This window comes from Mastigoproctus giganteus, chromosome 7 (genome assembly GCF_048544385.1).
Source record: "Mastigoproctus giganteus isolate SK-2022 chromosome 7, ASM4854438v1, whole genome shotgun sequence".
In the NCBI taxonomy this organism is placed as follows: Eukaryota; Metazoa; Arthropoda; class Arachnida; order Uropygi; family Thelyphonidae; genus Mastigoproctus; species Mastigoproctus giganteus.
The window spans coordinates 187,827,451-187,854,206 of record NC_143581.1 but is presented as its reverse complement, the minus strand read 5'-3'; the positions used below and the strand labels follow the sequence as shown (position 1 = coordinate 187,854,206).

Below are 26,756 nucleotides of genomic sequence, written 5' to 3'. Positions count from 1 at the left end.
TCTCCTCCGACTTTCCCCCCACCAACTCCTTCTTTCCTGTTTTTCAAGAGAGGACTCCTTTCTTTCCTGCGCTCTCTCTTTTTGTTTCCCTGAACTCCATATCGCCCCTTTTTACTGTCCCGCCTCCTTTCGGGACTTCAACCAATCTTCCCCTTTCTATTTAAATATACGTTCCGTTTCATTCGCTAATATTATTTTCCCATGCTGTCCCTTTAGCGCGTGATCCAATCTCCTTTTTGAATATCTTTATTTCTCTTCGCAGGCAGTATTCCCCTTTGATGTCGACCGGCCACCGCCACAAATACTCATTTCCATTTCGCACCTTGCCTTCTAAATCATCAGAAACTTCCCATCACAGACAGCCAGACACCACTGTTAATTGGAAACCGAACATTTGAAGTGCACCTACTTCCTGTTTAGTCTGACGGTGTAACCGATCAAAGGAAACGCTTCGACTAATCCGGTCTCCGATCCTATTGCTTTCTCCCGAGCAACCCCTTTCACGCCTATTCACAAATGACCCCCGCTAACTATTCCTGCTGTCCCTGTTTGTTTTCGTGTATATTGGGAGCTGCAAGTTTATCTGTCTGCTACTAGTTCTTCTCACGCTTACCCCATTCCTTCATTAAATTTTCTTCTGATTTAATCTCACCTTGAGAAAAACCCACTATCTTTATTTTATTAAATTTGTAACATTTTTTCATCTTTCAATATCACTATATCTAACGTTTTTTTCTAATTAATTTCTTAGTTTGCGAAAGACAACCCCGCTATCGTCATTTAAATTAACTTGTAAGATCTTATATCTTACAATGCGTCTCATAAATTGAAAATGTGAGGGAGAGGAAATGAAACAAAGGGCACAAGAACAGAAGAAAACAAACGGAATGGAACCAAAAGGATGGCAGGAAAGGCAAGAAATAATCACAGATTATCATAACCACTATTTTGATTAATGTTCCATAGTGATCTGAAGGTGAAAGATTTATTTCATATAAAGGCCTAAACGTAATAAGTCTTAAATCTCGCTCTTCTAACAAACTCTGAGGATTTCCAACATAAAAACCCGATAAGCGGAGTGATCAACGTTTCACTGTATTCTGCTTTTGATTTAGACGATTGCTGAAAACTCTCTTCAATCGTGGCTGTCGTTAATCGATCTCAGGCGGAGCGAATAGGGTTTCCCATGAATTATTCTGAATTTTCAGCCTTCAGATTATGCAAATCGACCCAGAAGTAGATTTTACGCTTATATGAGAATGCAGTTAACTAAAAGCAGACAACGAAGAAGGGGGCCTGTTAGAAATGAAACCTGGGAGGAGTTGGGAAGTGGACTGGTCGAGGAGAGTGTCGTGCCATGGGAGCGCCACGGCGCATTTAAAAACCAGTATGGCAGAAATCAATGATACCCCATAAGCAGGCTTCCGGGGAAGCATTGATATGTTACGTGATAAACAGGAGTTCACGCGGAAAGTTATTTCATCTACTTATGTGTATTGTGTCTGCAAATTATGCGTTCTCTGATCGATTTTTCATTATTATTATTGAGTTTATCGTTAAGCTTGATTTCATCCCATGTACAGCTAGTTGGCTAGAGGGGTGTACATAGAATTATAAGTGAACTAGACAATGCATACTGTACATTAAAAGGACAATAGGTAATGTTTGGCAATCTGAAGTGGGGATAAGGTGTATATATTTTACAGATTTTAACCGGGAATTAATTACCGGGAATTAATTAAGTTTACAATAGAAATTCAGTTTACAGTCTATTAAAAGACAACCATAGTCTTGACCTTCAGAAAATTTTATGCTACTGTCAATGGCATGTGATGGACTGGTAGACGGAGTGACTTGATCGTGTTTGTCGAGATTCACTGGAAGTCGGTGCTTCTATGCAATTCTTCCAGGATATTCTTCCTATATTTTTTGTCATCCAGTAGTTCGTTGGGGTTAATTTGCAGTTTGTTGAAATGTTCCCTAATGTTTGAAGAGAACGTATCTCTAAGGCGGACATGATTGGTGAGAGTCGATCTGTACTGTTGTTTATGTCGCTCTCTTGGATAGATACTTGAGTCTAAGATTATTTCTTGCACGTTGGGATAGAATCAATCCTATTAGTTAACAGTTTGACAAGAGTGATGAGGTTCTTTTCGAGAATTTTGATTTTCCACATGAAAGAGCGAAACTACTATCAGCTCGGAGTCCTCTTCGCCTTGTAGTCGAAGAGGACTCCGATTCTTTATGGAATATGATATTTGTATTTAGGTGAATATGAACCCCCTCATTTTTATTGATATAAGCCAGGGATTCACATAAAGGTGGCGCACCTGCAGTGCCGGATTACCCATTAAGGCAATGAGGCACATGCCTAAGGGGCCCAAGCTTTGGGAGGCCCCCAAGCCAAGACTATAGTGTTCTAAAATAGATTAATGTTTTCAGTAAACATCATAAAAATCTTGATTAATTTAAGCGAAAATTTAAGCAAAAAATTCAAAAGCACAAAATTTCATTTATTTGCCACTTAACTTTTACTTATTTTTTATTCTTTTTTTATTATTATTATTTTTTGGGGGGTCCCCCAAATATAATTTGCCTAGGGGCCCCGAATATCCTTAATCCGCCACTGCACACCTGTCATCTGTGGCCTGCGGGCGTCTTTTGTGTTATGTATAAATGTGAAGAAAATCTCATTTCAAATTCTAATAGGACTTGTATAGTGCTTCAGTGGAAACCGGTTAAAACGAAAATGAGCAGGATTTCACAAATATTTACTGTTAACCGAATTTCGTAGAAAAAAAAAATTGATGACCGTTCTAAGTACTGTATGGGGAAAAACAGAGTGAATTGCGCATGTAGGCGGTAATGTATTCGCAGAAAATAATTAGTTGACCAATAGGTACTGCAAAAGTCATAATTATCACAGTCGCAATAACAAGATGCACTTGCAAACACCTCTCTTTCCAACATACATATGAGTGATATCACAGCATTAACCCGAATGCGGCCCGCCCACCCACAATTTCTACAGTCGTATTTTTTTATCAATATTGACCCACTGATGAAAAAGATTGAAAACCGCTTATCTAGGCTACATGCCTTTTTGTGGGAGATTATTATCCCCACCAAAATGATTGCTTCTTTTTTTCCAGTTAGACGCCGCCAAAATGCATTTTTATCGTTCCAGCTTTGGGCTGTGGACTTTTCATATGTGGACACTATTTTTTCAGATCTGAGTACACTGTCCTTTCCCCCTTAAAAAAAAAAAAACAGGGAAAGGACGGGAAGATAATTGAAATGATAATTGAAAATAAACAACTTAAAGTCGTAAACGAACAACTCCAGTTGACTAACTCTATACTAACTGCGGCTGTCAACAGTCCTACTCTCATACCTACGGACGTTCAGACCTCCACAGCCATATCTGTGGATTCACCTGTAAGGACCCAACAATTATCATATGCTGCTGTGGCAAAAATGCCCAAAGTAACTACCCCTGAACATAAACACATCTTCATCATTAATGCTGGAGAGGGCTGCGACATTGCTGACACTGATGGAGTGAAAAACAAAATCCTTCAGACTATCAAACCAGGTAATGTCTGGATCAAAAGTAACCGCAAGATCAGGGACAAAGGAATCATTCTTGAAACAGCCACAAAATCTGACTTAGAAAAGATGAAATCCTTCGAGACCGAAGTTCATACTAGTCTTGTCTTCGAGGCCCTCCAAGCTTCGGGGCCCAGCTTGATAATATTTGATTTAGATAGCTCCATTCAGAAAGATGACTTAATTAAATAAATCTACAACAGGAATATTTATGAGACCATGGAGAAGGAGGATGCTTATAGTGAAATTAAGATCATATACAGCAATACCCCGCATTGCACTGATAATCGGTACCGAAACTGTTACGTGTTATGTGAAACCGTGTTGATTGAGGTATAATTATAATGGGTTTTAATTGAATGCGTACCCAGAGAAACAGTCTATAAACAAATTATAATAAATTTATAAACAATTTGCGCTTGATAGCCAATTAAAAGGATTTGAAATAAAAAATATTGCAAAAATTTTATTAATGAAAAGGTAACATCATGAAAGATGAGAAAAAAGCTTCATTCTTTATTTTGTTATTTCAGTAATGAAGTCATCTCTTCTTTTTCCCAGTCTACAAGTCTTTGTAGCATCGAATCCCATCTTTTAAATTTGCCTTATTTTGACTTAACATTCAACATTAGGATCTCCATTCATAATCGCCTCGCAGGCCATGTCAACCCCATTGAAAAACTTTCTCCAATTTTTCTGTTGAAAATTGTTTTGGTGCCACTTCAGGGTTATCCACTTCAGAATTGTTTCCCTCTTCTTCATCTGCAGTTTGCCCGTCAATTTCAAGGAGAGTTGCGTCATCTAAGTCATTTTCATGTAATTCAGTGCAGTCACATACATTGGCAGTGTCCAAAGTTTCGAATCCCAAGTCTTTTCGGATCTTCAAAATGTCCTCGAGATTTGCCTGAACTTGCGATTTAAACCTGTGAAATCATTTGCCAAATGGGATGAAACATGCTACCAAACAGAACTCATGTTGTTGGCAGTGATTTCTAGCCAAGATGCAGATATATTTTCGATCGTATTTAAAGGGGAAAAAATAAATTGTGAAATGAAAAGTTTGAAAAGCTATCAGGGCAGGATGGAATTAAGAATACTGAGCACTGTGGCATGTTGTCGCTGATTGACTGAGAGGAGCTTTTGGCACATGTGCATGTGAGACAATAGAGTTAGCACCACAGCATATGTAAAGTACTACATATGAAAAACAGCAACCCCAGAGCAACGTATCAACTCTGTGGTACTACACTGATAATGGTAGAGAATGAAAGGGACTTGGGGGTGGTTGTGCAGGCAGATATGAAGTTATCTGAGCAGTGCAGACGGGCTGCAAGAGTAGCTCATGGTGTCTTGTCAATGATATACAGGAATTTTTCTAGCAGGGATAAGAAGGTTATTCCCTTGTATAAGGCAATAGTCAGGCCACACCTTGAGTACTGTATACAGGTCTGGAGGCCTCATTTCAAGAAGGATGTAGAGCTGCTGGAACGAGTACAGAGAAGGGCAACAAGATTAGTGAATGGAACAAAGGGTTGCTCTTACGAAAAAAGGCTTAAGTTTTGCAAATTACAGTGTCTCGAGACTAGGCACCGGCGAGGTGATCTGAGAGAGGTGTATAAAGCCTTGAATGGTTTGAGCATTCTCAGTGTCGATGGGATTCTTCCTCTTGCTCAGAATAATCACCTGAGAGGGCTTAATTCAGATTGAGGAAAGACACATGTAGGATAGATGTGTAGAAATTTGCCTTTAGCTAGCGGGTGGTTGGTTGGTGGAACAGACTTCCATCCCTTGTGGTGGAGGTTGATAGCCTAAATAAGTTAAAGGCGGGTATTTGGAATTGAACGGTGGGGTGAAATCGGAGCGTTTTTTTTTTTTTTTTTTTGTTTTTTTTCCTGGCTGATGCTGCATAAGCTTGCTTTCTTGCATCATATGCCTCTACTAATGCTAATGCTAATATATGGAAACGTACCTAGGCTATGACAACGCAGCATATATATAGAGTATGTGTCTAGGCTATTGGATGAGTTTTAATTTGTACAGTCAATTTTCTACTTAAACTTAATTGAAAACCGTGTTACAGTGAAACGCGTGCTGTTTGAAGCCGTGCTAAGCGAGGTATTGCTGTACTCCACTAAAACAAGGGTACGTGATCGCCGAAATTGGATCATAGAAGTATCTCCCAGAATCAGAAAACAATTAATTATTCAAGAAAGAGTCTTTCTAGGCTGGTCCTCACATAGGATAAGGGATTTTGTACCAGTTCTGAAATGTTATAACTGTTTAGGATACGGACACATATCAGCCAAATGTTGAAGCAAAAACCAGTATGTAGCCACCGTGCAGAAGTCAGCCACCTTTGCAAAGAATGCCTCAATAAAACTTCGCCACAGAAATGCGCCAAATGTAAAGCCATCAACAAACCTTGTGACCACTCTATGAGAGATGGATCATGCCTTGTTTACAAGAGAGCAGCTGAAATAATATGCAAAACACCATTATGGAAAGTAGGACAGCGTACTACTTAGCATCATCCAGACTTCGCATAGGCCAAATAAACGCACAAAAATCAACTTCAGTGACATCTCAGCTCCATGGAGGAATTAAATTTTCATCTTCTCCTTCTACAAGAGCCCTACTGCATATGTGGCAGGGTCTCTGGTTATCCCCTAATGTACAGAAAAATTCAAACTACACAATAGCACTGTATCGCAGCCACCACTGTCCGCAATCCGGATCTAGTCATCACTAGAATTGATTCCGCATTCTGCCTCATCTGGCTGGGGCAACTGTTGAGGATAACTTTGGCCGCATCACATTTCTCGTGGTATATTTCCGATTTGGCACCGAGATACAGCCACACATTACTCGCCTTGAGCAAGCCCTTGACCTCCTTGGAAATGCAAATGTTATCATAGCTGCTGACTCAAATGCTCGATCAACACAATGGCATAATGCCACGACTGATGTCAGAGGAGACCTACTAGAGGAACTCATCGCCTCTCGTGGACTTATAATAGCCAACCTACCGGGACAGTCAACTATGTACAGCTCGGCAAATGGGGCGTCTAACCTGGATATCACACTATTAACCCCCTCTTTTGTCAACAGACTAAGGCACTGGCAAGTACACAACACTGCCACCACCAGTGATCATCGACTAATAACATATAGCATTGAAAACAGTACCTATACTTGTTTGATGTATGTTCACGATACCAATCTTTGAGAACATTATCCGAGATGCTCTTCACCACCATTCAGCTGAGCGCTTTTGAACCATGAATAACTACCAGAAAACTAATTTCCTGCAAGACATGCTCCATACAGCATCACGTGCCTCGATGAAAAAATGTACTCGACATCCAAAATCAGTTCTCTGGTGGTTAGAAGAATTAACAGAACTCCGCTGCAGTGTGCAAAGGAAGAGTTACAAAGAAAACGACGAACACACCCACCGCAAACAGTAGCATAGTACAATGAAAGATACAATGCAATCAGGAGAGAATACACGAATAAAATTTATCATGCCAAACAAAGTTCCTGGCGTGCCTTCGTGGAGATGGAGGGCAATAAAAACCCTTGGAATTTGATATCCCTTTGGAATTTATGATATCTGTGGACCCCAGGTCTACGGATATAATATGGACAGTTCATTTACTTTTATGAACTGTCCATAGTTTTATTCTAGCATCTCTTTTTATATACTAATAATTCAGGATTATTACTTTGATTTGATTTTGGTTTTTATGGCGCAAGGGCGACTAAGAGTAATTCAGGAAAAACAATAGATATTTTCATATACTTTGTGGAGGTTATTGAAGTTTATGATGATATTGCACTCATCTCTCTCAAACAAGATAATATTATTAATTGATTTGATAGTTTTACTTGCAATAATTTCCTGGTTCATTCCTTTTAAGGCAAACTTTTGAAAGTATTTGAATTTTAAAAAATATTTAAGTGAAATCTGAATATCTATCGTTTATATTGATTTATTTTACAGTCTATGAAGCATATGTAGATATAACGTGTGAAGTTATGAAAAATTAAGAGCAGAAATAAAAGAAATAGTTTAAATGTTGGCTTACCCACTCGTCAATTTTTGTAATTGTGCTACATACCTATATAAATATGAAACATTATTAGTAATGTGCTATGATCACATATTAAACGTAATAGACATTTATTTAAGTCATAATGCAATTTGACTATTAATATACTCAGTTAAACAACCATTAAATAAAGTGGAAACCAATCTTCTGTTTTCAACCTCTTTGCTCATAAAATCATACAGTATATGCAGCAAAATACAATCACCAAACAGGAACATCTTTAAAATACACATATTTTAAAGATTTAGACTTATAAGAATGTTTTAGGGAGATCTTGATATTTCTATAATGGATAGTATTACGTTATAAATCTTGAAAAATGTAAAATTATATGCTTAAAGACAATAAGCAGTCACAAGTCTCTTCAAATATTAGACAGTAGGCAATAATTTTAATGGTAACCTTGGACATATTCTTAATGTGGAACCAAACTAATTGACATTTGATTATTATTGGACGGCACATTGGGGACTTTTCAATTTCAGCGATTCTTCATCCAGTTAGGACTTCATCATCCAGACTACATCCTTCATTTAGGAACGGGGGTGATGTTATCATGAGGTGGATTCGTCACGGTACAACCACCGCCAGAGCTACACTTAAGAAATCATCTTATCTCAGTTTTAACCAGGATTCGTCTCCTTGGTCTGTTTTTCGATAGTAAATTGAACCTTCTTGGAATGCGTTAAACACCTGCAGGCTACTTTCCAGAAAAAAAAATTAACATACTCAGAATGATTTCTTCTACTTCATGGGTTGAAGATTGTTACATTTTTCTTCCTTCGACGCTACAGTTTAAAGATCGCTTTTTCCCGTACCAAAAGCTCCATCTAGTTGAATCCCTGGATGCTGACTTCTGGAAAATCATTGCAGATAAAAATGTATAGACAACGCGGTGTATAATTTTCTTAGGAACACCGGGCTAGCATGGAATGTCCTATTCAACATTCTGCCCTCAGGATTGCTATAGTCTCTTCTAGAACGTCGCCTGTACAAAGTCTTTATATTGAAGCCTATGAACTTCCTCTCTCCTCCGATGGTATTCTCCACCGTGTCGCGGTTGGAAGGGGTGGGGTGCTTGCGGGTTCCAATGCCTGGAGAGCTAAGTTGGCGGTAGATTAGATACTGGTAGGGCCTCGAAACCGGACAGGTCAAATGGTAGAGGGGCCAGACTAAAGACAGATACCCTGGTCCTCCAGGTTTGGGGTTGAAGTTATTGGAAGATTTGGAGAGAAAGAGAGGAACGACAACAAAGATAGACTATTCAATCTTTGTGAAAGTTCGACTTGAGAATAAACAACATTTTTTCCCAACACAAGGATATCCATAAATATGCTTTGTCACAGAAGACATTACATTCAGAAACACCTTCTGCACATCCCCCTCCTAATCTGTAGCTTATATGTCGATAATGCTACTTGAGTATTATTCTATTGCCATAATTAAAACATTATTATTTTATAAACATCAACTATAAAAATACAAAACTCAATTCAATTTAAAGAGAGCACTATACCTCTTAGCTATAGCTAAGAAGAATATAGTATTGGCTAACTCAGTCCCACTTATCCTAATGAACTGTTACCGTCCCCAGCGACTGGGAGGCTGGAGACAGGAGACAAGACAAATTAGATCAGTTATAGATTACATTATTTCAAAACATTCAGGGACATATGTATTGAAAGATGTCAGAGTTTACAGAGGAGCCGAATGTGGATCTGATCATTTTCTTGTTAAAACAACACTGAGGTGGAACTGGATTTAAAAAAATACGCGTGGACAACCAACAAAGCAGGGAAGGAGAAATGCCTCAAGTGGAACAATTTAACATTGAACTACTTCAGGACGACAGCATTAGAAACAACTTCACCCTGAGATTGAATGCTGCAATTAACATTGAAATAAAAGGTAATACTGAAGAAATCTGCGAATATTTAAAAAATATTGTGAAAAAAAAAGTAGCTCATGAAATCCTAGGCAAAAAGAAGAGCTAAGGGCCAAAAAAGACATGGATTGCAGAGAAAGTAAGAGCTGCTGCTGTAGAGGAAAAGAAACTTGCATATCAGAAATTAGGGCAAGGTTTTTCAAAACGGAAAGTGGAATGCAATGTGCTATCATCGGCAAAACTACAAGAGGAAAAGAGTGGAGGAAAGAACTGAACCTTGGGGGACACCAGCATTAGTGGAGAAGTTAGAAGACAGAGAGCCATCTACCATCACCCTCAGTGAGCGATCAGAGAGAAAATTGAATAACCAATTACAAAAGAAGCAGTTGGCAAACCATAAGATGGAAGCTTGTTTAGAAGACCTTTATGCCAAACACGATCGAAAGCCTTTTTATGATGTCAAGAGCAACTACATGTGTTTCACCGAATCTATCCATTGATTTAGTCCATAAATGGGTAACAAAAGCCAGAATATCAGTGGATCGACACTGACGGAATCCATACTGGCGATCGTTGATCAGATGGATGGTTTCTAGGTAGTATAAGGTAGATGTAGACAAAGTAGTGCAGCTTTGTACTTGACATTGTATAGTGAAATAATGCGTATGCAAAAATATGAACTCGACTAGTGATCTGTGGGATTACATCAAGTCTTTCTATGGCAGTTAAATGCCAACTATACGACATTTCACTGTATCACAGCAGAGATGAGAAGTAAATAAAATAAATGAGGATTGCTCTATTTAAATCCACATAACAAGTGCTCCAAAATATTTTTGCAATACTAATTATTATTATTATTATTATTATAACTTAAAATTAAATAATCTTGTGAATAATTTGAAACCCACTTGTTTGAATTTCATCGTTCTCGTCAGATATGCCAAAACATTTTTGTGGTCTTTATCATAAAAAGCTATGCAACTCTTTAGGGAAGAGTTGCATAGCTTTTTATCCCATAAACTTGTGTTTTTCGTCCATCAGACAGCAAACAGACCGAAGAATTAGAAATTGCAGAGATGCCAAAAATAACAAATATTACCGCAGATGATGGAGAAAACAAACATTCTGTGGACTTAATTATGAATTTTTATATCGAATTAGAAAAGGGATCTGAGCTCAACGCAGTTTTGTTTTGTTTTGTTTTGTGTGGTGTGATTAAACATGTGTTAGTGGTGCAACAAAAGGTCAAAAATCTTTCAACTGTTAAATTAGTCTTTTGATGGTTCATAAATACAACTGAGTTTAATTTTTTAAGTTAATACGAATAATGTGAGTAAATAATTTCAAGCTTCTTTTAAACACCAATTTAAACCTGATTAAACCAAATAAAATTTCGATGATTCACATCCCAACCCATCGAATAAATGGATCATTTCACGACAGTCTTTAGGTTCTTGGCTACAGAAAAATTTCGTATGTTTCCTATGCTATAAAATTGCACTGTCCACTATCTTGATACAATGTTAAGAGTCACTGTGGTACATTTCGTAGAGATGTCAGCAAATATGTTGTTTTCAGTAGAACTATGGAATATGAATTTCATCTATTGTACTCCTAACACGCAAAAGAGCAGTCTTTTCCTTAAAATGTTTCTGAATGTTTAACCACTCCAGATGGTGGCACTCGTACATAATGATGACATTCTCAATGCGATACCTTAGCTGGGAAGAAACATAAGAACAAAAGACATTACGTGATCAATTTTGTCCATGCGTTTCTACCTATCTGGACTTTAATCTTTCATTTATCCAGCCTTCCCAGGTGCGACCATTCAGCTGAGCAAATAAATATTCCGTACTTATATCGAGGGCTAACTTTGTTCCGAAGCTGCATTTCTTTAAGCGTAATTTTTAACCTAGGCAAAGATGAAAGCTTTCTTAATTTGCTCATTTCTGTTCTCGGCATATGTCACTGTTAATGCAGGAATAGAAAAAGCCCTTGTGGTTGATGTTATGAGTAAACTGCATACGGGTATATGTAGTAAGTATTTTAAATATCAGTAGTTTTGTATTCGAAGTATTTTTCTCCAATAACAGCTGAATAAACCTGTTATTAAACTGTTATTGGAAGTTGCCTTTTTTATATTCATTTGATTTGAAAACTAATCGAAAGATATGTATATATATACATATGTGCATAATGTAATTTCTGTACACGTACAAATTACTGCTTTAGCTGCTGTAGCAATAGATGAATTTCTTTAGAGAATGTTAAGTTAAGAAAACAATTTTTAATTAATAATGGCTTTATTTTTAATGCGCAGTGAGTCAAGTAAAAATTAATGTAATAATATGAGGCTAAATGAATTGCAATTAATAGAACAGAAAAGATAGCAAGAATAAATAAATAAATTAATAATCATAAACCAGTACCTTATATATATATATATATATATATATATATATATAGAGAGAGAGAGAGAGAGAGAGTATAAAATATATATAAAAGAATATTTCTTTTTAAACACTAAATTGATGAATTTACAAATGAATATTATCATCTTTATTGTTATTGGAAATTAGTGAGTACTACAGTTACTACAATGTTTAGAGTTAAGTTATTTTGATGTATATTCAGTGGTGGTCAGCCGATTTTTTTTCTAGTATTTCTTAGGTATTAGAATTACAATATAATGAAAAGTAAAACTAAACTCGTTTCCCAGTATGAGGCTTTTTAAAATAGAGTAACAAATATTTCATTTAAGCTTAACACTTTTCAAAATTCTCATCAGTTAAGTTGCATGAGATTCCGAGAATCTCGCCGGGAACTCCGTGCTTTAGACGATAGCACAGTCCTTTAAAGATGACATGCAGGTCTAGTGGTAAGACTCCAGCAAAGACCTGCAGAGCAGCTGAGGACACTGTCCTGCAGGCCAGGAGCATGACAAGCAGCATAATCCGTTGAAAATCGGATTATGCTGTCATCTAAAATTATGCCAAGATGTTTTAATTCAGGAACAAAAGGGATTTGCTTTCCGTCTATCATTATATTCGGAGGTCTTCTGTAATCTAACTTGCCCTTAAAAACCATCAGTTTTGTTTTTGTGGCAGATATTCGCAGTTTATGTATACTTGACCACTTGATTAGCTCAGAAAGAGTTATATTGGCTGATTGTTCTAGTTGAAGACGCGATCGACCTGGAATTAGAAGAACCAAATCATCGGCGTAGGCGAAAGCAGAGATATTGTCAGGTTTTTGCGTGAGCCAGCTGTCCAAAACTATGTTCCAGAAGAGGGGTCCCATAACTGATCCCTGGGGACATCCTCTTGAGATGGTCCTTGAGAGAGACTGCTATTTTGAGATTACTTGGATGAGTCTATTTTGGAAGTAGCTTCTAATAGCTTGGAACAGTTGCTGAGAGCACTTGGCTTTGGTAAGGCGATTGAGAGCGCTCCCCCGGCAGAGGGAATCGAAAGCTCCCTCGAAGTCAATGAATATGGCCATTTCATATTTAGCCCTCGAAGCGGATATGTGGTTAATTAAAGAGATCAAGGCGTCTTCACAGGATTTTCCCTTCTTGAAGCCAAATTGGGATGGAGACATTAAGTTTTGACCTTCAATTAAATCTGTCTGTAAATTGCACGTGTTCTGTGGTTGATTTGCGGTTTGCTGGACGAAAAATACAATTTTCCGGGAGAAAAAAAAGCATACGACCATCCCCCGAGGCCTAGTAACTCAGCCAAGTTGTGAAAAAGGTACATAGAAACTCCTCAAGTCACCGACGGGACTCGAACAGAGGGCTGCTCCACCCGGTGTGGGGGAGGACGGCGATTCTAGCAACTGCGCTACCCACGAGGACAACGCAGTACGTTACTGCTACTACAAAGGAAGAACGAGGCAGGAAATAAATCGAAAAAAGTTGTGTTGCAGAAGAAACGAGCTGCTAAAATAATTTTGAAAGCATGCCACTTAATAAAAATAATATTAAGAACTCTTTATTATATACAGAAAGCACATTGCTGTATAGAACTCTCTGTTGTACACAACTCCCTATTCATTTAGAAAAATACCAATTACTTCAAATTTCGTTAAATATACTACGATTTCTTTTATTTCTTTTGGATGTACTGATATTTGACCGTTATTTGTGTTAATGGTTTGATATTGTCTTGTAAGTGCTCTGATCAATTATATTAAAAAAATTCATTGAATATTCATTATTGAAGTCTAGCATTGTCGGTTTGAATACTTTATCTGTCCTATCGGCGGTGCATTGATTTGCTTAATGTTCTAAGTGATTCCACAGCCACTGAGGAGTCATTTTCAACTTATCCGCTTTAGAACTTTATCGTTGAGGCTTTCTAATGAGATGGCGCACAATGGTCGGCTTTGTTTTATTTTGGTTTCACACTGTTGGTGCAGGTTGATCAGATAGGTTAAATCAAACTTTTCCATTGAATTTATCCATAAATCGGTAACAGAAACGGAAACATCACCATTAAATCGACACTGACAGAATCCATATTGGCGATCATTGATCAAGTGGAAGATTTCAAGAGAGTTAAGGAGTTTGCATTTAATGGATTTCTCCATTACTTTGAAAAGATTACTTATGAATGCAACGGGACGATATGATGGGAAGTATTTGTTATCTTTTCAAATACTGGCTGTATGTGTGAGCATTTTCTAAGCAGAAGGAAAAACGCTAGTGGAATCAGAAAGTGTAAAAAGTTAACACAGAATAGAACAGAAGCAAGCTGCCTTCGTGGGTAGCGCAGTTGGCATAATTGCCGTCCTTCCCACGCCGGGTAGAAAATACATAAATCATCAACGACATCAATTGCAACAAGAAGCAAGCTCAGGAACCCTTGAGGTAGCACACAATTGGTAGGATCGCAGTCTTGCCACAGTTAGCGAAAAACACTGAGTTCCATTAGCAGATTAGGAGACTTGAAAGGGTGAAACAGTTTCGCATCGAAATTAGCAAGTTTTGAGGACAGAATTAGGAAAATCTACGTAACAGAGTAGAGACATAAGAAAAAGAAAGAGGGCCATATACCGAGGGCAGCGCGATTGTTAAGGGATGTATTTGCAGGGAAAGAAACCACACTGAAGAGAATAATTGGAAATTTGAATAATTTGATAGAAGCTGATGTGCATTTCGGGCTTAATAAGAGGGGAATTTACAGAGGGAAGGTAATTTACTTCCTGATGTAAGTCTTGAATTAGGGAAGGGAAATTATGATAATGATGGTTGACTCTTACAGAGTGGAAATACAGTAGTGTATATTTGATTTCCATAAGGTTGAAGGATAGATCCTATCGAAGACAGTGGGAGATTTTGTTGGCTGTTGGCTAGGTTAGACAATCTCTCTGGAAGAGTTGCTTAGATTTCCCTTCCCGAATTCTAATTTTTCTTTTGTCAACAAACCGGTCATAAAATATATATAGTATACAGACAAGAATATCTTATGGTGTTAAGGGTGAGTTCAATTGAAAATGTTTGTAGAGGTTCCTCATCCTCTCAGATCCGTCGATTCATACTCTCTATCCTGTAAATTTTTAACATATTGTTTCTTTCCTAGATGATTCAATGATGACAAAGCTGACGGATTGTATTCCTTATCTTCATACAAAAGTGAGTATTTACATATTAACATAATGACTGTCGTTAATAATGATGCGAAATATATTTAACGAAATGAAATTTTACTATAATAATTAATAATAGGAATCCACAGTATTGCAAAAGCATCCACACATCCTTCATGTTTAGGAAAATTGGATCATACCTGTCATCCAGTTCTCAAGAGACTAGGTATACGATATATAAAGAGATGTTGTCACTTTCGGAGTTTGTTTGTCATCGTACGTTAACTTAGTCCATCGGTCGTGGTTCATGGAACAATTAATGTTATGCGTGAACATTGATATTCTGAACAGTCCCGTTCATTATTCACTGTTTCAGCGCTGTCGTGCTGAAACAGAAACATGAAAGCGACCTTAACCTCGCAAAGCACTTTTGCGATAAACCAAAACGTCAGCGTTGGTTTAGGCAATCACACCCGCAAACGCAATACTGACCTATCGTTAATATCACGACATTGAAAGTTGGTCACATTCTACAGAAACACCAGATGTCACACACAACCAGAAATACGGTCGTAGACCTTCGACGAGACAGTAACGAGACTGTGAGTGATAGACGGTGAGATAAGCGTATTTAGTAGACTTCCATAGCGGAATTATGATTGGGTGACAGATAAGTAATCGGCCTGTACGTGACATTTCAACCACACAAAAGATCCGAGGCTCATTCTGGACGTGAACTGCAAATGAAAGCAGACTGTAACCGTTACAAAGCGGCCCAGAAAACATTCGAAGCTGACGGATCATGAGAAGAAAGTCATGCAAAGTATTAATCACTGGGAACACAAGCTAACATAATTGCAGCGCACAATCCCTAATTGAGTAGATTAGAATACGGTGCTCAGGACGCTTCATGATATGGGTTAACACGGTCGAGCATCTGTCCCCAATCCACTGATCTCTCTGACTAACGCTAGATCCCGTCTAGTTCGGTGAAAGCCCACCGTTCTTGAACCTTAGACAAATGGAAAGCTGTGCTTTAAACTTATGAACCTTAATGAATAATCTATCAATCTGATGGACGTGCCCGGGTATGGCGGAGAAAGCTACCCGCTGGATGGTCCCGACAATGAAGTCTGGCGCAGGCAGCGTGATAGTCTGAGGCTATTTTTCATGGTTTAACCTGGACCATTATAATGAAAGCTCCTTTCCTACATGTTGTAAACACCCCAAACTCAGGATCTTACCGAAGGATCCAAATCGTCCCACTGGTGCAGCCAAAGCATACCGTCCAATTGCTCTATTGTCAATATTAGGAAAACTATTTGAGAGGTTACTGCTCATCCGTCTTGAGTCTGCCTAAGAAACCAAAGGACTTGTCTCTACACTACACTTTGGCTTCAAGCAGGGATGCTCAACTATTGATGCGCTACTGAAATTCACTCAGCTAGCAGATAATTCTGACCCCGTTACGTACTGGCGATTTTTATAGAGTTTAAGGGAGCTTTTGACACCGTATGGTGGCCAGGGATCTTGCAGCGAGCCAAAATATCTGGCTGCTCCATCAACATCTTCAAATGTCTTACATATTACTTCTATAACAGAAATGTTACCATGAAAACAAAACTTCATAGTATCACCCGCCAACTCACCAGAGTATGCCTGCAGGGCTTTTTTCTGGGGCCAGCTGATTGAAATATGATTCTGGATGAATGACTCCTGCAGGACTTCCCCAACACCACACAGCTCTCGTATGCAGATGACCTAGTTATCGTTATCGAGGGCCCTACTCGTGCAACTATCGAGACCAGAGCCAACATAGTCTTGGATGCCCTGTCGGTTTGGGCTGAAGAAAATAAGCTGGAAATCTCTACAGATAAAAGCAGAACCCTGCTTCTCAAAGGCGATCTTGGCATCAACAGACCACCAACCATTCGTGATAAAGGACATTAAATCAAGAATAAATGTTCTTCAAATATTTAGGTGTCACCCTAGATGATCGCAGAACTTTCACGCCACATCTAAAGTCCACGAAAGAGAAGGCCAAAAATTATATCAATATGCTTGCTCCTTTCATCCGCAAAGCCTGGGGTCTTAAGGGACCTGCACTCCACTTTCTTTATTCAGCTGTTTCTTACCTTTCGTAACATATGGCGCTGCCGTATGGTTCCACCGTTTGTCCGTCATCAGCACTAGGATCGTTATTCTGCAGAGAGAACGGTTGATGTTATTAAAATTGACTCGGGCTTGTAGAACGACCTCAACAGCAGCACTCCAAGTATTAACAGGTTGTATCCCCCTTGACGTCCAAGCGGCCTTCACAGCGCTTTCACATGGCATTAGAAAAAACAAAGAAACTGAATTCCTTGGGATAAAAAGTATTGTCGATGCAGATCCGAAACAAGAACTCCGGCGTACTTGGCAGGAACGTGTTTCCTTTTTGGCAAATCCATTGGGATGATTTCACCAAAGGTAGTATTACCAAGCTATTTCTACCTAGTGCTTCCTACCTCAACAAACAAAGCCTTGGCTGGTTCTTCCCTAATTTACACGCTACCTTTCTTCTGACAGGACATGGGTCATTCAAAAAGCGACTTCAGGACTTTGGGCTTGTAAACGATGCCCACTGTGTTTGTGGAGAACTGGAAGACTGGCACCACGTAATGCACTGGTGTAACATCTACATGGACCTACATAATCAACTGTTACTGGATATAAATTTAACCACACTCATCCCGAAAAGCAACCTGTTAAAATAAAAATTTTGTTTTTAGCTTTTAGCAGGTATGTCTCAGCAGTCTACAAAAGGCGTTGGTATCATCTCTCCACGTCTGATCCCACAACATAGACATACACACCAGACGTTCCTGAAAGCGCTGTGATCTCTCCAAGTACCTTCTCTTCCCTCATAACCGGCCACTATCAGAACTGAATGAAACCCTAACTGGACATCTTCCTCATTGAAATGACGGCACTGAACTGATAGAAATCAAACTCAGACACTTCCCGTTGCACCTTCCCAACTTTGCAGACCTCCCTTGTTCTGCAAGCTGTCTTTCTTTCGCTGGCCTTCGGTGGGCTCCCAGACCAGGAATGATTCCTACTTCCCTCTTCCCACCTCTTCTTTCCTCTTCCTCCTCCTTTTGCCTACTTTGACTCCACCACTTATAGTATCTTCCCCACTCTCTTCCCTTTTTTTAAATTTTTTTTTATGTTTGGTCTCCGTCCAGAAAGCTCAGGCGACCCTGGCGGAGTTCAGCCAGAGTATGAAGGTAGCCTGGCTCACCTCCCAGTGGTGGTCAAGGGCAACGTAGGGTTCCACTAGGGGCCCTGCGGCCAAGTAGCCAGAGACACAACAACAGATCATAACATAATACTGCATAAACCAGACACTACACTTTTTTCTGGCTTATGCAGTAGTTCTGCATTCCATCACAGAGTATATACGTCGCAGATGTGGGAAACCACAGGTGGCGCCTAACTTTAAATACTATGCCACTGGACCGGTTGTTTTGGACAAAACAACTGAGGTCTAGATAGATTCCTGATATAACGCGTTACGTATGTTGCGTTACGTCGGCGAAGGCTGATAACTGATTCAGAAGGACAGTGCTCCATCTCATACTGCTCACGTTGAGACAGAATGGTTTGAAGATATGGGAGTTAAACAGTTGGAGTAGACCGCCCATAGCCCTAACCTCAGTCCTACAGAGAACCTCCGAAAGTAAATGGATCATCGTGTGCTCGTGAGGAGAGAGTGCCCAGAAAAACAGATCTTAAATGGTCTCCGCTTTGTCGGACGAATTGTGGAAAATATCGCAGGCCATATACAAAAAACTAGTGTAATGGACACTAGAGGCTTTCATAATGGCTAATGCTTTCAGGACACTATTTTTCCTGTAAATAAAAGTTATTTGTGGACATTCAGTTGTTCGGATATTAATGGAGGGCAGTGTAGCTCAATTCTCTGAGGTGTCCAATGAGAAATGGAGCATAATACCTCCATCCTGTTGTCAACTATTAGTTTTGTGTTCATCGAAGTGGAAACAGTATGTTTTAAATGCCACAGACATAACACTACGTTATCACGTGTTGTATATGAAAAAGGTTCTTTTAAACATACAGGTATCTTGTTACTTTTTTAATATATAATGTATTCCATCCAGTAATATTCTATTGTCCAATTTCTTCCAATAAGATTGTAATAAACATTTCTTTTAATATTCTTGAAATAAGCATTTCTTCTAATAATATTTTTATTTTGTATATTCATTTGTTCAAGGTGTATGTTACTTTTGTCATAGTAAGAAAAGAGAGCTTAAATTCAATTTAGAAAGAAGAATGAGTAAGCAACACAGAAAAGCATGGCCACGGTCTATATAATATTCCGACTGTAGATATCCTAATGATCAACATTCACAGCTGGTTTATGTATGCTTGTGATTTAGCAGCATTAAGGCAAAATTATAGAGAACACAAAATCAGCACGGGGATAGAAAATGTTATGCACAATTAATTTTGGACACCGGTTAGAAAGAGAGAGAATTTTTTCTCCTTTTCGACATCATCTGCGTATGATAAATTGGAAATGACATAGGAAAACGAGCACCAGGATGTTCTTAGTGTTAATCTCTTTAGTAATTTAATGTTTAGTTAAAGAATAGGATGACACATTACGTTTAATTTGGTGTCCATCAGACTTACTTGTAAGCTTGGTTGGAAGGCACGCACATTCTGGTGAATATTAATATCAAAGGAGTTCTAGAGAGAACTAGGACGTGGCAAAAATTCTTATTTCAGGCGGATGTCCAGAAGTAGAAGCAGGCAAAAAAGCAAGCGAGAGAGAGAGAGATCTAAGAATATCTATCAGGTTCTTCTGGTACTAGCTCCGTCACCAACGTTTGCGGGCTACTACTTGATTAACAAAGGCCTCCGTAGCCTAGTGGTCAGGAGCTGGAGTGCAGTAACACACGCTCTTTGATTAGACCGGAGTTCAAACCACTGACTGCTAAATACGGTAAATCTTTCAACTCGCACTGTACCAGCGTGGCAGATTATGGTCCATTTCTCTCAGCATGAATTGTTGAGGTGGTTTCCATCCTGTAGTTGGTTGTCAATGGCTGAAGTTTACCCTTTTTTTTTTTACTTGATTAACATAGAGCCACCTAGCTATACCTGCTTAAGGCAGACAACCTTATAGACTTCTAGTGAATTTGTTCTGCAAGCATCCGTCCGGGAATAAATTTGAAACATTCGTAACAGACATTGGAAATCCTGATATAAATGGTTGATTACCGAATAATGAATAAGCTTATTTTCATTCCTGGTAAAATAAGATTTTTATGGCATCAAGAAAGAAGCAAATACTTCAACTGTAAAAGAAACACTGAATGTGGATTTGGTAATTTTTAAATAATTTACTTTTATTCTTTCTTTCGCAGTTATATAAAATTAGCAATCTAAGATATCACTTGTTGAAATAAGTAAAGTACAATCCATAAAAATTATTAACTTAACGTAATGTTTCGCTGTTATACAACAACCTTCGACTAACAGGAACAAACGTCTGAAGACATCGGTTTCTGGGATGAAAATGACTGTCTTGCGAAGGAACTGCTGAAGTTGCTGGTATCTACCAAGAAAATACACGTTGTAGTCTTCTTTTGTGATGGGTTAAGCTTTGTTATCTGATAGGATAAGTCCTTTGTTATCTGGAAGAAGAAATTCTAAAATCGTTAGTTTTGTATCAAGGGCTAGTAATTATAATTTACATACCAAATAATAATAATAATAATAATAATAATAATAATAATAACTGTTTATATTTTAAAACAGAATTTGTCACTGACTATGTTCTCTTGTTAATTTAGATCTATGAATGTGCATTTAGCTGCGCCCAGACTATTTGCAGCAATGATTGCGAACCTTTAACGGTATTGGACAGATGCTGCAATAATATCCAGGAGGGACTTAAGGTATAAAGAGATTTTAATTTTATTATTGTATTAGCGATGATGCAAGAAGAGAAGCTTTTGTGACCTCAGCCAAAAAATATCACTAGATATCAGTAGTAATATCTGTATTTTTTGCATTGAAAATTTGTTTTATGAGCTTTCACTGAAACTTCACATCTTGATATTGGTTGGAAACATGGTTGAAATGACAGGATGTTTCCGCCATTAATAGAGCATATTTTTGTCTCTGCGTTTTAGGCGAATCATAGACAGACCGTATTGCGTCGGATATATTATGTTTGTAAATTGCGTGTGTTCTGTTGTCAATTCGCTATTTTCCTAGAGAAAAACAATCCAATTAGCCTGAAACCGACTAACTCAGCCACGGAGTGAAAAAAAAACCATACAAGTTCTTCGCGTTAATGGGATTTGAACTCGGTCCTTTTCCACCCAGAGTGTGGAAAAACCTGTGCTGCTAAACTTACTCCTGTTCTTTGCCGCTTTTGTTCAATTTCTTATTCCAAAAGAGTTTTTCCTTCTGCTTGGAAATTTGCTTATATCCAGCCAATTCCTAAAAAGGGTGACAAATCCCTCCCATGCAATTATTGTCCCATTGCAATTACTTCTACTCTTTCTAAAGTAATGGAGAAATCAATTAACCGCCAACTCTTAAACTACGTAGAGATCTTCCGTCTGACCAACGATCTCCAGTATGGATTCGTCAGTATCGATCCACTGGCGATATTCTGACTATGTTACCTATTTATAGACTAATTCAATGGAAAAGTACGGTGAAACACAAGCAGTTGCTCTTGACATCTCGAAGGCTTTCGATCATGTTTGGTATAAAGGTCTTCTAAACAAGCTTCCATCTTATGGTTTTCCAACTGTTTTTCGTAATTGGTTATCCAGTTTTCTCTCTGATCACTCACTGAGAGTGATAGTAGATGGCTCTCTGTCTTCTAACTTCTCCACTAATGCTAGTGACCCCCAAGGTTCAGTTTTCCTCCCACTCTTTTCCTCTTGTATATTAATGACCATATTCCATTGACTGGAAATCCTATCCATAGTTTTGCCGATGATAGCACATTGAATTCCACTTTCCATTTTGAGAAACCTTGTCCTGCTCAATCAGCTTCATCTTCTCGAATATCCGCTACCAATTCCTTAAATACCGATCTCGAAGCAATTCTCCAGTGGGGCAAAGACAACTTAGTTGATTGCAATCCTCCGAAAACTCTGTCCTGTCATATATCTCGCAAAAAGGGTTCTTCTGCTCCTATGCTTATCTTTGGTGACACTGCGATTTCTAGGCAAAATGATATATCTCTTTTGGGGATTACCCTGACTTCTAATCTCTCTTGACACAACACATTACAAACATTGCTTCCTCTGCATCTAAAAAAACTTGGTTCTCTCATTCGCTCTCAGCGTTACTTTTCTTCTAAACAGCTGTTCACTCTGTACAAATCGCAATTCTGCCCTACAATGGAATATTGTTCCCACATCTGGAATGGTGTCTCGAAGAGCTCTCTGAGGCTTCCGGATACCATTCAGAAGAGAGCGGTTATGTTAATTTATGACTCCTCTCTAATATAGTGTCTCCACTCTCTGCCTCATAGACGTACTAATTTCTGCTGCATGCCTTTTCTACAGATACTTCTGAGCACTGTTCTTCTGAATTGGATTCTATAATTCCCGTTTCCTCTTTCAAAACAGTCCGAACTCGTGCAGCCACCAGCCAACGTCCATTTACTGTCCAAATTCAAACTCACAGAACCAACTTTTCATCTTCCTCGTTTATTCATTCAACTTCCGTTTTCTGGAACAACCTTCCTTCGTACGTATTTCCTGAAAATTACAGTCTACAGAAGTTCAAATCTAATGTCAACAAATATCTTCTTTCGTCTTCTCAACCTCCAACCCAAGCACAATACTAAGTACTATAGGTTCTAATACCTCTCGTGTTTGGGGTTTTCATAAAAAATTTACTCTGGCAGGCCCTGCTACCTAATTTACTGAGATTTCAGTGGCTAGGGCCTATGTTAAAAAAATGGGGTAGGCGCTGGAGGTTTAGATGTTGTTGTTATTAGGTTTGTTGGTGCATCAGCAACTGTGGCTATAATGCACTGTGGAGGTTTAGATAAGGCCGAGATAGGTTTTAAATGAAGGTTAAGTTAATTTTTCACATTGGAGTTTAGCAGCTTGCAATTGGGACATTCAATGTCTGTAAAGGTAGAGTGGTTGACTGCAGATTGCGAGGAACAGGTAGAAGTATGGGGTCGGAAGGGAAGGCGATCCCAGGGGTGTCAGTGGAGCAAGCTCCACCAAGAGGAAGAAGGGGAAGGAAGGGTAGGAGAGGAGACAGAGGCCCAACTTCTCCCGCTCCCTGCCTAGGGATGGGCTTTTAAAAGTGAACTCGGCAGGGGTGCCCAGTTCAGAACCCCAGGCGGTTTGCTGCACTAGAGCTGCTGTGGTCATATCCAGTCGCTGGGTCGCACATGAGAGAAAGAGACCCGTCCAGAGAGATCATTGTCTAGTAGAGTCTGTATAGATGGTGACGAATCATCTATCCTTTGCGATATAGGTTCAATCCTGGGAGAGAGATCCCACCATAACGGTCATAGTCTAGTCCAGTTTAGATGCACGTGTGCAGGGAGCCGTGGGCTAACGGCGAGCATCATTGTTTGCAATTTGTGTTCTCCTTATTGCAAATAAATCTTGTGCAACTTTGGTGAGCGCACTCTACTCATCGAAGCTGTCCAGGACATGATGTTCCCGGTCTTGAGGTAAGTTAGTCTGGTGTTTCCTCCATTAAAAGTTAGTCTGGTGATTAGGATTCCACGTAGGTCGTCGTTCAGCGGGCATTGGTGCATCAAATGTTGCCAGCTCTCGCGTTCCCCGCATGGACAGTGTGGATCCTCCAGGAGCCATAAGGCTGCAAGGTTTTCATTGAAAGGTCCGTGACCCGTCAGGACATAAGTGGAATGCAGTCCTGTGTGGAGCCAAGGCGGTCATTTAGGGTAAACTTCGTGTATGTCCGGAAGAAATTTCCTTGTCACTTCTCCTATAGTAGTGTTTTTCCAGCGGGTTTGCTGTTCTTGCTTCAGATGCCCCAATAATCGGGTCTTTTCGGTCTTTCTGTCATTTGTAGATTCGATGGTGTACCCCATGAATGTGACGGGCATCCCTTTAGATAGACAGTATGACAGGCCACCTGTCATACTACCCACCCGTCACATTCATGCGATACACCATAGAACCTACAAATGATAGGAAGACCGAAAAGACCCGATTATTGGGGCATCTGAAGCAAGAATAGCAAACTCGCTGGAAAAACACTACCAAAGGAGAAGTGACAAGGAAATTTTTTTCGGACATTCCAGTGTTGAACTGAAAGTGCGTATTGTGCTGTTTAGTTTTTTTTTTTTTTTTATTTTTGGCCACTTTCTACCAGGATAGAGATCGCCATGAAGGCTGGAGTGCAGAGAATCCATTTTACTCATTCAATTCAAAGAGCTACCATTCAAGAGATTCTCTGGCTACAAGCTTTCACCAACACATCATTCCTTTTCACTCTGACAAGATAGGTAGCAGAAAACGAAGAAAGAAGAAGCAAATAGTAGAAAAATCTCGTATAAATCTCGCACTGACAGATATCTCTGTCAGCAAAAATAACACCTTACGGATCCCACTGACCAGAAACAGATTTAGGAATTATAATAAGATGATCACACTCACCAACCAGGAGGTTGGTGAGTGTTATCATCTTTTGGCATTCCTGACTTTGGTAATTTCTGACTGTGACTAGCAGGTTGGTAATTTCTTACTCTGACCAACAGCAGGATGGTTTTCCAACCAAGTTTTTTATATGAAAAAACTTGGTTGGAAAAGTATTGCAATCCTGAGAATATATCTTTGATGAAAGATCACGCAGTTTAATAGATAAATTCTGTTTTACATCCTAATAATTAGGGCATAAGTACTAAATATGGTTTCAACACTCATCCACATGGATCAAAAAAAAAAAAAAACTGGAACGAGTTGACTAGGTTAAATCTCAAAATGACAAGCATTAAGAGATTCAGGTGCAATGACATGTGCGACGTATGGAAACCTCGATAACATCATTGCAGGGTAGATTTTGAGAGAGTAAAGTTGATATTTGAACACTTGATAAAGATCGTTTCAATGAATTTTTCTACCTGTCTTTCCAGCGCAGATGTTAATCAAATCAACTTTATTCTTTTTCTTATGTAGAGTCTGCTCACATATGATTTAAAGAAAATAAACTGGATACTCTTTCTGATGTAGTAAGACGTGCCTTGAACATGATAAAAACGTCCAAGGAAAAACACTAGCCAGCACCTGCAAAGAAGATGTAGAAGATTTCCTGCAAGTATCAAGCAGATAGCAACATTGAACAGTGTCTAGCTTAGATCGAAAATTAGCGTTTTGTTCTATGATACCAAATGTAGCATAAGAAATAAAAGGCCTAAAAATGGAATGATAAACAACCTTGTGATTCCACTCTTGTGAACCTAGTTTTCTTTGTAGATGGGAAGATCATGGCAGAAAAGTTTTAACTTTCTTTCAAAGGTCCTTAATATGTGGGCGATAAACTTTTTGTTACTAAGAACTACTAGACGTTTATAAAAAAATATTGCCCTAAAACTGGTGTTATATCCAATAAAATAAAATATATATTTATCTAAAAATAGTGTCCTGAAGGTCAATGGATCTCCACCCAAATTCCTCAATGAAAAACTTTCCACTTCAATTGGATGAGAACCAAAGGTGCTGCGTTATGTTGAAACTGAGATTATGCGGTGATCTGAAATGACTCAATCAGTGTAAACATTCTAACTTGAAACAGGGGAGGAAAGATCATATTTAATACGCTGCAATATGAAATAAGTTGCTGTTGTATTGTAATATGGTTTTAGGAGCATCAGTGACTAAGGCCGTATTTCTCCCTATATATATTTATGTAAATTTTGGGTGTTCTCTGGTTCATCTTCTGTTTGCTGGACAAAAAACCCAAGCGGGAGAAAATACCATGCTACCCTCGCTTAAAGAACGACTAGCTCAGCCACGATGTGAATCGTGGATGGAACGTCATAGATGGAACTCGACCTGAGGCCTTTTCCACCCGGTGCGAGGAGGAGTGCGTGTCTACCAACTGTGCTACCCACGAGCACATAAGTTGCTGATGCAGCCAACAAACTCTAGATAATCTGGTGTACGTACATACGATGAAGTACATACGACTATGTATTTCATCTTGACAGTTCAGTGTAAACCCCTATCAGGATTCCACGTAACAAACTTAAAAGCAGACTTCTGCTGGAAATTAGCCTATATAGATCTGTAGGAATTTCAGTATATCTCATTTCAATAAAGTAGATCGCTTATTAGCAATCAGCAAAGACTCAATAACCACAAAGAAATGTATAAATGCAACAAATTTTGTAAATTTTAATGATGTATTATTATATTTATTATTTTTGCATTATATTATAATTGCACAAAACCTATTAAAATGTAAATAAGATATATTATTACAACTTTGAGGAAATAATTGTTCGTGATAATCAAAATGTA

At 38.7% G+C, this 26,756-nt stretch overlaps 1 protein-coding gene across 2 annotated transcripts in view; it reads left to right on the top strand.

Annotated features, from left to right (window-relative positions):
* Positions 1–11,523: 11,523 nt before the first annotated feature.
* The window catches only part of LOC150083459 (uncharacterized), a 30,026-nt gene continuing 14,793 nt past the window's right edge, over positions 11,524–26,756 (top strand). For both annotated transcript variants that reach the window (XM_090377303.1, XM_090377302.1), the window contains exons 1-3: positions 11,524–11,649; positions 15,195–15,247; positions 21,069–21,173. In XM_090377303.1, coding sequence (XP_090233429.1) covers positions 11,535–11,649; positions 15,195–15,247; positions 21,069–21,173 — 273 coding nt within the window. In that variant the 5' untranslated portion in view covers positions 11,524–11,534. The remainder of the gene's footprint in view (positions 11,650–15,194; positions 15,248–21,068; positions 21,174–26,756) is intronic.